Source organism: Gavialis gangeticus, unplaced genomic scaffold (assembly GCF_001723915.1).
Source record: "Gavialis gangeticus isolate Ggan-Ray unplaced genomic scaffold, GavGan_comp1, whole genome shotgun sequence".
Lineage (NCBI taxonomy): Eukaryota > Metazoa > Chordata > Crocodylia > Gavialidae > Gavialis > Gavialis gangeticus.
The window spans coordinates 19,941,551-19,951,930 of record NW_017729002.1 but is presented as its reverse complement, the minus strand read 5'-3'; the positions used below and the strand labels follow the sequence as shown (position 1 = coordinate 19,951,930).

General features: G+C 44.0%; 1 protein-coding gene across 2 annotated transcripts in view; it reads right to left on the bottom strand.

Moving 5' to 3' along the window:
• CFAP70 (cilia and flagella associated protein 70) overlaps positions 1–10,380 on the bottom strand; it is a 38,442-nt gene that overhangs the window by 3,951 nt on the left and 24,111 nt on the right. For both annotated transcript variants that reach the window (XM_019507588.1, XM_019507587.1), the window contains 10 exons: positions 9,329–9,389; positions 8,081–8,272; positions 7,488–7,619; positions 6,628–6,753; positions 5,997–6,130; positions 5,772–5,887; positions 5,480–5,599; positions 3,305–3,451; positions 1,906–2,042; positions 458–610 (listed from right to left, as the gene is read on the bottom strand). In XM_019507588.1, the coding sequence (XP_019363133.1) occupies positions 458–610; positions 1,906–2,042; positions 3,305–3,451; positions 5,480–5,599; positions 5,772–5,887; positions 5,997–6,130; positions 6,628–6,753; positions 7,488–7,619; positions 8,081–8,272; positions 9,329–9,389 (1,318 nt within the window). The remainder of the gene's footprint in view (positions 1–457; positions 611–1,905; positions 2,043–3,304; positions 3,452–5,479; positions 5,600–5,771; positions 5,888–5,996; positions 6,131–6,627; positions 6,754–7,487; positions 7,620–8,080; positions 8,273–9,328; positions 9,390–10,380) is intronic.

Sequence of the window (10,380 nt, the reverse complement as noted above, 5' to 3'; positions counted from 1 at the left end):
TGGAGAGGAGGTATAGATTGGACATCCGCAAGAACTACTTCACAGTTAGGGCGGCTAGGAGCTGGAACCAACTTCCAAGGGAAGTGGTGCTGGCCCCTACCCTGGGGGTCTTTAAGAAGAGGCTGGATGCCTACCTGGCTGGACTCATTTGAGTCCCGTTTCTTGTTTTGGGGTTTTGTTGTTCTCCCGCCCTGGCGGGGGGTCGGGCTAGAAGATCTACTAGGTCCCTTCCGACCCTTAATCTATGAATCTATGAAACATGCTTGCATGTGGAGAAAGGAACAGGACAGGAAAAAGGCAGATAAATGTGCGCATGTACAGAAGAATCTTCACTCACACGTGCTGCCTGGTGTGGAAAACCAACTAGAATGCAAAATGATGAGTTAAATAAAGGGGGAGATGAATGAAGCAGGCTCAGCATAGACATGCTGACAGCTGAAGGAGACATGACAATTACCAGGTAGTCAATCTGGATAGCTTCTCGGAGACATTCTTCAGCCTTGGGGAAGTCCTTCTTGAGCATGTGAGTCTGGGCCAGCACAAGGTAATAGTCACAGCTGGGGCCTCCCTGAAGGCACAGCAGCTCATGGGCTAGTGCCCTGTGAACAAACTGGAAGGAAAAGCAACACACAGGCTTTACAATGCCACTGTGAGCCACGGACAGCCAAACCCCTGTCTTGCTACTCACTATTGGTGAAGTATGGAGACAACTAGGCTTCTCTATAGGAAAGGGCCAGAGCCCTCCCTCATCACTGCATACAGGAATACACATATAATACCATGGGTGACTTTACATGTTTCTATTAGGCTTCTGTTAATATCAGTGACAAGAAGACACGTCTTGTCACTGATCACACATCTCAGACACTGGATATAATGTATTTTTGCCTTTGAAATTCTAACTATTGTTTTTCGTTTTCCTGATCTGCTATTTTAAAACACACATCAGATTTCCAAGCCTTTACAGACAAACTCAAAAGTCAGGCAATATGTGAAAATCACTATGTTCTAGCAGGTCCAGGTGAACAGGGAGGTCATAGTGGGTAGGACTGGAAGGCAAGTTGCCAGGCAAAAGGAACTTGATGCTCTGCGATGGGACTTCAGAGTACTGGGCAGTAAAACTCTACAGCCTCCCTGATCCCCACTGGGCACCCCTCTGCATGGCCAACATTATATATAAGTTTATTAAGTCTGAAAAGCTCCTCTGGAATACTACCCATGCACTGCGTTAATGCATTCTCTACAAGGGAATCATTTTTTAGAATGATGTGGACAGGTGGGCCTATGCACTAACAGTCCTTCAGAAAGAAGTCATTCAGTATTGCCTGAACTGAAAGATGCCTAAATTATGGTGGCTCTAATGAAGGTCACAAAAAGTATTTGTTTCAATGAAACCCAGAGTCAGAGTGATTGTTTTGGATGGGGGATACTTCATGTTCCATTGAAAGGCCACTCTGACCACATGTAGAAAGTTATTCGACCTCAAAAAGTGATCAGCCAGGGCTACATGATGTATCAAAACAACATATCTCATCCCAAAACTATCCATGAAAGAGGCCCTTAATGGGCAAAATCCTGTGTTGCACTTTACCCTTGCAATAAAGTAGTGGTGAGTTTAAATACTCTCATTGCTTTGTCTAGCTGAGATTATTTGGTAACTCTAAGGACCATTTTAGGCTTGAATTCTCCAAGTAGGCATCTCTTTGTGGCACTTCGTAAGACCCATTTCTGCACCCTTTGGTGTTTAGTGTGTTAAGGCTGCATGGACTCTGTAGAACCAGAAGAGCATCCCACTGGGAACTGCAGAGATCTCACTCTCTAATTCTAAAGGAAGTAACTGTCACATGTTGTAGAATGTTTAAAAACCTAAGTCTGTCTTTCTTCTCTATTTCATGCTGCACCAACCTGTAGAGCATTGACCTCCATCAAGAAGCGGATGGTCTCCATGAAGATTGTGGTGGAAGGGTGGGAAAGTCTAGAAACAGGGACTGGAGTAGTAACAAAGGATGACTCCAGGACACCTGTGTTCAGTTTCTTCATTTCTGAAACAAGGGTAAGGAGAAAAGCTCAAAGGGGCTGAAGAAAAAGGGGCTAACAGTAGTTGTAGCCCCAAATCAACACAGGCTATTCCTTACTATGTAGGCAGCAGAGCCTCGAGCCGACCTTAACTAACCATTTTCTTTTTCATAAGCAAATTAGTCCCTCTCAATAATCTGAAAGGGAATGATACCACTATCCTTTGGGCTGGACGCTATTTCCCTGCCATGTACCTACGGGGCAGATACATAGACATGTAAGTGCAGTTTGGGGCATTCACACACTGATGATTGGGATTCAGTGTAGTTATGCTTGCTCCACACATCCCTACTGAGTGTATTCAGTAGCTGCACCATGGCCCCACAGCCACTCAGGCATACATATAGAAATGCCAGGAAATGCCAGAGCTTTAGTCATAGAAATCCATGATCACAAGTGTTGGATTCAGGAGGAAGATGATGACTTTCCTGCCTTTTGCCCTAATGCCTTACTGGTTAGGTACTTTAGTTCTAGAGCCCCACTCACTAAGAGGGGATTTGAGCCCATCTTCTCCTTTCTAGCAAAGTGCTCTAAGCACCAGACCTTACCCTAAGCACCCTTTATACCTCCTATTGAAGCTGGTCCACTACACTCATTGAATAAAATGGGTAAACAGCACTGCAATAGTTTCTGCTCTACTGGGAGAAGTGGTCCAAGTCAGAACTCAGAGTACTATCCCATCTCACTGAGCGCCTCCTTTTGGCTGGTTCTCCTCTTGGCCCCACAGATCTTCCCATTGGCTGCCCAGTGGTGATGCTCCAGTCAAAACACACACCTCCAGCCTTGGCCAATGTCTACTGCTTCACAGGAAAATGAAAATCATCCACAGAAGCCAATGAAATATTAATGAGGAGAAAGAGAGTCTTTCTTGGCCCCTAATTCAATCAAACCCCACTAAAAAGTAATTATTCTGTCCTTCCCAAGACCACACGGTCCAGAATTGTGTTCCCCTTTTAGCTAGTCCCTACTGGGCATGTGCTGTGACAGAAACAGCAAGATGGAAAATCAGCACAGCAATCTAGTCTGCTAACCTAGAGTTTGGAAATAAGCCCTTCAACAATGTTCACTATCCTGGCAAGCTGAATACCAAATAATCACCTTTCTTGCCTCTGTCCTACATTACCTGCATTTATCTTCACCTCATTCTTCCCAATGGAACCTGTGAAGTCCCCTGACCTTTGTGTAAGCACTGAGCGCCCCTCTCCAAGACAAAGACCCATTTTCTAACCTTTCTGAGGTGGCTCCTTGTTCTTACTGACACTGGGAGAAATCTTTTTGGTTCCTTTTGCTGGAGCCTCCTCTTCTGGCAGCTGGATGGTTACAACAGGTTCCACAGAATCAGACTCGAGTTTGGGGGAGATACTTGAAGTCTCATCTATAACCCAGAAGGATTATTGAGTATAAATGAAAAAAAAGTTCTAAAAAAAACCCAGTTATTAGCAGGAAATGTAGTGGAAAGAAGACAGAAAAATCAGAGAAGTAATGCACAGGACTGCTATGAAATGCTACGCTGGGTGCAAGGCTTTGGGAATGGATTTTTGGTGACAGGTATCTTACAAAATTATAATACGACAAGTTCTGTTCTTTGAATTCTGGGGTATGCCAAGGGCCATAAAATAAATGGGATATTATATTAGGCCACCTTCCTGCTATGCCGTTCCTGGATTGATGCTAAAAATAAAAATAAAATTGGCCTGTTTATCCCCTGCCCTGCCCAAGTATTTGTAACATAGGTCAGGGAACAGCCACACCAAGATGATCTTATTTCTGTCCAACTGCAACACTGAGCTTGGTTCACACTGCAAAACTATTATTATTTGTATTGCAGGACAGCTTGGGAGCCCACCATGGACCTGGAATTCACTGAACCACAGATCAATGGTTCTCAAACTTCTTAGCCGCACAGCAACCTGCCATTGTTTTTTGGAATTTAGTGGCATTCCATCAAGGAATAGTGAGCTATAATCTACCTGGTGTAGGTAAGGGCAACAGGGACAGGAGGTCATCCCGCCATGCTCTTCTTTTTCCAGAGCCTGCCTCCTCTCTGCCCCTCCTCTGTACCTGAAGGAGTTGCCTGCTCCTCTAGCAACTTGCACTGCAGGGACTGGAGCCATGTGCACCCATGGCCCTTCCTGCCAACCCCCGAGCATGGGAGCAGCAGGAGGGATGAGCTGGGCTGAAAAGTACGGCTCTGCACCTGCACGTGTGCGCACAATACCGCATAGTGGTAGGAGTGCCGGGACCGCCAGTTTAGGGACTGATTGGAGGTTGGGAGCTGCCATGAACACCACTTGGCAGCAGTATGCTGGAATTCCCAGCCCTGGGCAGGAAAAGGAGTGATTGCTTTCCTCCTGGCACAGGGGGCAGCTGCTGTGGCACCTTTGGCAGGGTCTCGTGACACCCTGGTTGAGAATCACTGAGCTAGATGCTAGACAAGCATGGAGCTAAAAACTGGACCCTGCAGCAGACATCTTACATTCTAACTATAAGACACAATGTTATAGAGTCTACACAGAGACATGGTAGAGTACAAGGAAAGATGAGACAATATTGATTAACATGAAAAGCAGTCAGTTCAGCACACCACATACCTAACCTCTGCCAGGATTTTTACAGGCACCATGGCAAGGGAATGTTTTGAGGAGGACAGTAAAGGAGCTCTGTGGGCAATGATGTAGAGTTCCTCCAGCTTGGAGGAACAGCAGAACATACCAAGGTGCTGATCAGCAAGAAGAAGGACTACATGCAGGAGGAAGGGCTTGGCAGTGAAACATCACTTCTAGGGGTGAACTCAGCAGGAGGCTGTTTTCAATGGATTTTCTTAACGGGCGTTTATTTATTTATTTATTTTTAAAGAGGGAGTACTAATGGTAAGATGAACAGGCTGGGATCCTGCTTGGTTCTGCTTCTGTAGACTTCTTGTACAGACCCCAGAGCAGACTAAAACCCTCCCATCTCTAAAATGAAAAATGCAGTTCTTCAAATTGCTTTGAGGTTCCTGACTGAAAGCAGAAATGCCAAGTATTGAAATACCCACTGTTGATAGCTCAGGGGTGGAAAGGAGGGCAAAGGGGAGCCATTTCTTAAGACAAAAGTGAGAAGACTACAATGCCCTTTCTAATCTCTGAAATAGCACAACTGCACCCCTGACCCTATTGCCTTCATTTTAATGGAAGATCTATCCCTATTTTCCACAGTTGGCATTCTGTCTACCCAAAATCCTATTTCATATTCCCTCATATACTTTCTACTTCTCTGCTCAGGTTTGCCACCACACGTCATTTCTCCACATCTGTCAGAGCTGGCTGCTGGTGTCACTGCTTACTTCCTCAGCATGGTCTCATCCTGGCCAGAGGCAACAGGTTTTATACCCAAAACAGAGAGAGACTGTAGCATTTTCCACCTCCTTCAGCAGCTTCAGTGATAGTTTTCTCCTTCATCAGCCTTGTCTGCAGTAGCTTGTTAGCCTCATGGAAAGCCATTTCCACACGAATATCATTATCCTGGATGTCATAGAACAACCCTGGGGAGACACACACATGCTCAAGCAGAAGTCACACCCCCGTACTGCAGGCTTCCATGTACCTGCTCATTCCGCATCAGAGCTAGTAGGGGGTTAAGAATTAACATAAGGGCTGTCAACAAATTTTACAGTATATATTAAATGCACATCCCCAGTCAATATATTATTATACCTAAAAGAGTCCAAGCCAGGATGCTGGATGGCTCCAAACAGCTGGAATCCTCAAAAAAAATCTCTGCTTCTTCATAGTGCTCCATAATGACAGCTGCAATACCACACAGAAGCAAGCTAGAGGTGGAGACAAAGAGGTTAACCACAAAGCCCTATAACTGATTAAATCAATGGCATGGAACACATGCCTCTCTTTTCCATCCCACCTACTTAGAACAAGCTGTACCTGTACAGATGACTTGGGTTTAGAGAAAGAGCCTCACGAAAACACTCCTGAGCCTTGATGTCTTCTTCTATCAGGAGGCAGAAAGCCCCATAATCTAGCCAGTATTGGATATTCTGACGGTCACGAGCTACTCTCTAGGTATAAGAAACAACTGCTGTAGTTAGAAGTCCTGTAGTCATACTGAGGTACAGGAAGGTTAGAATAAGGCATTCCAGTTGTAATCTCCCTTTTCCTACTCTGACCCAAGCATTTGGCTGGCAACCATCAGCTTTTATTTAAGTGCTAGAATTCCTCTTAAGCAGTGATCATTATTGGTATCACCCTTCAGTGTGATTACTCTCAGGCTCTGCTTCCTTCACCTGGTGTTATGATGTCAGCCAGCTTTAGCCAGCCTTCTTGCTGATCTCCTTCTAGGTCTCTCTTTCACTGTTTAAAGATACAATCTTTTGATTTCTTACCAATTCCCCCTTTGGGCTAATTGATCAGTTACTACTTTTCCCTTTCACCATCAAAATGAAAGCCCTCGGTGACATCACCAGCCTCAAGAAAACTTACCTTTCAGTGACACCAGCCCCACTATCATCACTGAAATGAGGAGAGATGAGGAAAGGGAAGGAAGAAACTCCCTCACCTGCTGGTAGTAGAGAGAGGCCAGCTCATAGTCCCCAATGACTTCAGCTTCATGAGCAAAGAGACGGAGCTGCTCACAGCTTGCAAAAGTGGGTAGGGTAGGAGCAGCAGTATCCTGTGACAATATCTGTTAAGAAACAGGAGGACCAGGGAGACAAAAAGAGAAAATATCAACATGTAGAAATTTAGTGAGGATGAATTCGTAAATTCAGTGTAATATAAAAGTACACTGAATTTTAGGCTGGGATATGCAGGTTATAAATCATTCCAATTGCTGATAGCAAATGGGGCTCTGTAAACTGTATCTCACTGCCAACCATACTGGGCCTCAGGCTTCCTTTATCACACAAGTGAAGGTTTCCTCACTATTTAATACTGGTGAGCTGTTGGTACCAGATATTTTCGATCTTAAAATCCAAGGCTACTTGACTCGGGACAAAACATTTTAAGTTCTTTCCTCTGGTAAATTATGTGGCAACACTTATTTTGGTCTTTCGTATCTGCTGGAAGACCTGTGCTACACACAGGAGTCTACTCAGTGCTCTTCACATGTATGCTCACCAGTAGCTCTTTTTATTGATTACACCTTGTACACTTCCATGCAGATTCCATCACAAATAGAACTTTGACATATTTAACAGTGTATATTTAGAAAACGGATGTGAAAATGTCTCTGGGTTCTGCAAGTTATCATAGTTGTGTTTGGACACTAAGCGCCTGATCCCACTCCCATTGGAGACAAAACCAAAAGCTCCACTGACACTCATAAAAGCAGAGGAAGTCTTAGTTTCCTCAGGAAGCAAATATATTCCAAGTTGCATCATTACAACCATGTTACTTCATGGCTGGGTGTCTGCCTACCTGGTTCAGAGCAATGTGCATCTGATCCACAAGGTACACGTACAGCTCACTCTGGAAGGCTTGGAGTTGCTCTAGGTTGTTGAAAGCTGTTGTCTTCAAGTACTTCTCTCTCACAATCTTCACCACTGAATGCTGCAAAGAACAAAAATGAACTACTTGAGAACAAACCCACCTCTTTCACCTTACTACGTTTCTTTCTGGCAATAGCAAAAGCAAGGAAGGCAAATTTCCTTTTGTCTGAATCAGCAAGCATTTTTCAGGAAGAAATATCATGAATGGCTTTGGTTAAGAAGAGGAGAATGAACACAGGTGAATTACACTCTTCTCTACTAGTCTATGGCCCTTCTTGGTGAAGTCCATTGGTGGAGTAGTAGATGTCTCCTGACATGTAACCCAAGCTTGGCCAACTGCCTTCCTTGTTAGATCACCAGGCTGAGAATCCATGTACCAGCTAGAAAAGACACTGACTAGTTAGAAGATATTCTACAGTTGTAAGATGGCATCGGTTATTCTAAGTTACTATCAAAGTACAGAAGCTGTTTGGTGAAGGGTAAGTCAGGAAGGGAATCAAGAGATTTAAAGAAAGTTTTTGCCTTAAGCTGTTCCTTAAAAGCAAAGTATTTTCCTGAGCGATTGAGCTCATAGTTGAGTTGACACTTCTGTTCCTCTAGGATCTGGTGATCAATCATGGCACCATCAGTCACCTGCTTCCCAAACAGTTCATGGTACTCATCCAGGATGGCTCCAGCAATACTGGTAATCTGACTGTGGTAGTCTTTCACAGCCTAGGAAGCAAACAATCCTGAGCTGAAATAGGAGTTCAGTATTGGGATTCAATATTATAGGTAACTTCTAACATGAAGTTTGAAATCAACTGATATTGCAGAACATACTCCATTTAAAATCCATTTAACTCAAGTAAGTTAACCTGTTATATCTTTTCCTATCAACCTTGAGGAGAGCTAAGACACCTGAGTGCAAATAGGGATTTTTTTCTTTATAATTAACACTCCTGTGCCTTTTTCAGCCAAACTCAGTATTTCAAACATCATCACCCCTTCAAAGGTAACCTAGCTGGCTTTCAGTTAAATATACGTATTCTACTAGGAGTCCTTTTACTTGTCTGCCACCCTCTGTGGCAGGGACTGCAATCTCTATAAAATAAATGGCAGAAGTTTCCATTGACCATACTGCCATGGTCAAAACGTATCACTCTGTGTACTCTAGGCAGTATAGCACAAGTCAATTTAGGAGCAGCATTTGGTGTCAGTTATACTGCCATCTTTCGCCTCTCCACCACTGGTTCCATCCAATATCTAGTGAACAAGTAGCCACATCATGCCACAAGAACCACACAAAATCTACACCTTTTGTTGGCAATCTCAGGGAAGCCAAGGACGGAGAGGATCAGAAGACACCACTTGCTCTTACATTTTCAACTGTGAGCTAAGGCTCCTTGGCTGGTCTGGGAGGTGGAACTAGAACAGTACTTTCCATTTTGTGACAGTCTGGGGACATACAGAGGGCTTTTGTATCCATGACTGTCAATCTGACACCTTCTGACACTTAAAAGACCACCAACTATTGTTGCTTTGCCTCTCCACCTTTCTTCTCGCTTGCCTTCTTTAAATGTCTATTGAGTCTAGCTAACCTAACATAAGGAATGGTCTCTTCAAATGTGTGATACAGGTTCTGTAAATACAATCTATCTGTGAATAATTCTCTCTGTGGTTCAGAAAGGAATATCTCTCTTACAAATCTTATATTTGGGGGTTACCAGGCAGCTTTGGAGTAGAGGCAGATAAGAGAAAGCAAGCAAAAATTATAGTTTCTCTATTTACCTTCTTAGCTCCTGCAGTCCGGCAAGGAAGCTGAGGGCGTGGAGGAATCATCTCCTTCACTCTGTATGCAAGAAGATGAAAGGAACATATTTAACAGGTAGTAAGTAACCCAAATCTGTCGTGGACATAAATAGTCTGTCTGTAGTTTTAGGGTTACGGATCTGACATTGTAAATTTGGGTACTAGTCATGAGAGAACTTATACAGATTGACAAGTGATTCTGTGCTGACCAAAATTGCTACATCAGTATCAGTATCACTATATTGAGTATCAATATGACAATATTTGGTATCAGTATCACTATCAATTCTTCAGTAATTAACATTGACTTCATTTCCCACTAGAGGTCTAAGTCCTCATTTTTATTTATGCCCAAGTGTGTGAAGTGGTATTACTGTAAATGACAATAAAGTTCCCAAGTCTGGGAATAAAGTGGCCTAACTGTCCTGCTTTATCTAGAGTTTGGGGTCTAGTTCCTCTGTTGCAAATCCACTGCTCTGGCCCTTTGTATTCCTACATTGTATTACTGGTCTGGCTCTCTGATGCCCTCCTAGACAGATGCGTGGAATATTCCTTGAAAATGCTTGAAGTTTGTACAAATGTTCAAAATGCATGTGTCAACTCACTAACCTACCCCTTCCTGCCATACAGAAATCATGGGCTGTGGTTGTTTCTAAATACAAAGCTTAGGGAACCTAGGACTAGTTACAGGAATGAATAATGCACATCCTTATTTTATTATGAGGAGAAAAATGCAAAAAGAACATTGAGGATACATGATTAAATGTATCCTCAATGGGATGGACCGCTGGGACGGTCCGTCAGCTGGGACGGACCGCTCCAGGAGGTTTCTGGCTGAGATGCAGGACCTCCATTTGATTCAGGAGGTGCACAGTCCCACCAGAGGAGGTGCCCTGTTGGACCTGGTCCTGGCCGCAGGCGACGACCTGGTAAGGGGCCTCCAGGTTCTTGACCACCTGGGCAATAGTGATCATCGCTTGCTGGAATTCGCCATCCAGCGTAGGGTGTCAAGGGCCCGCAGCAAGGCGGTA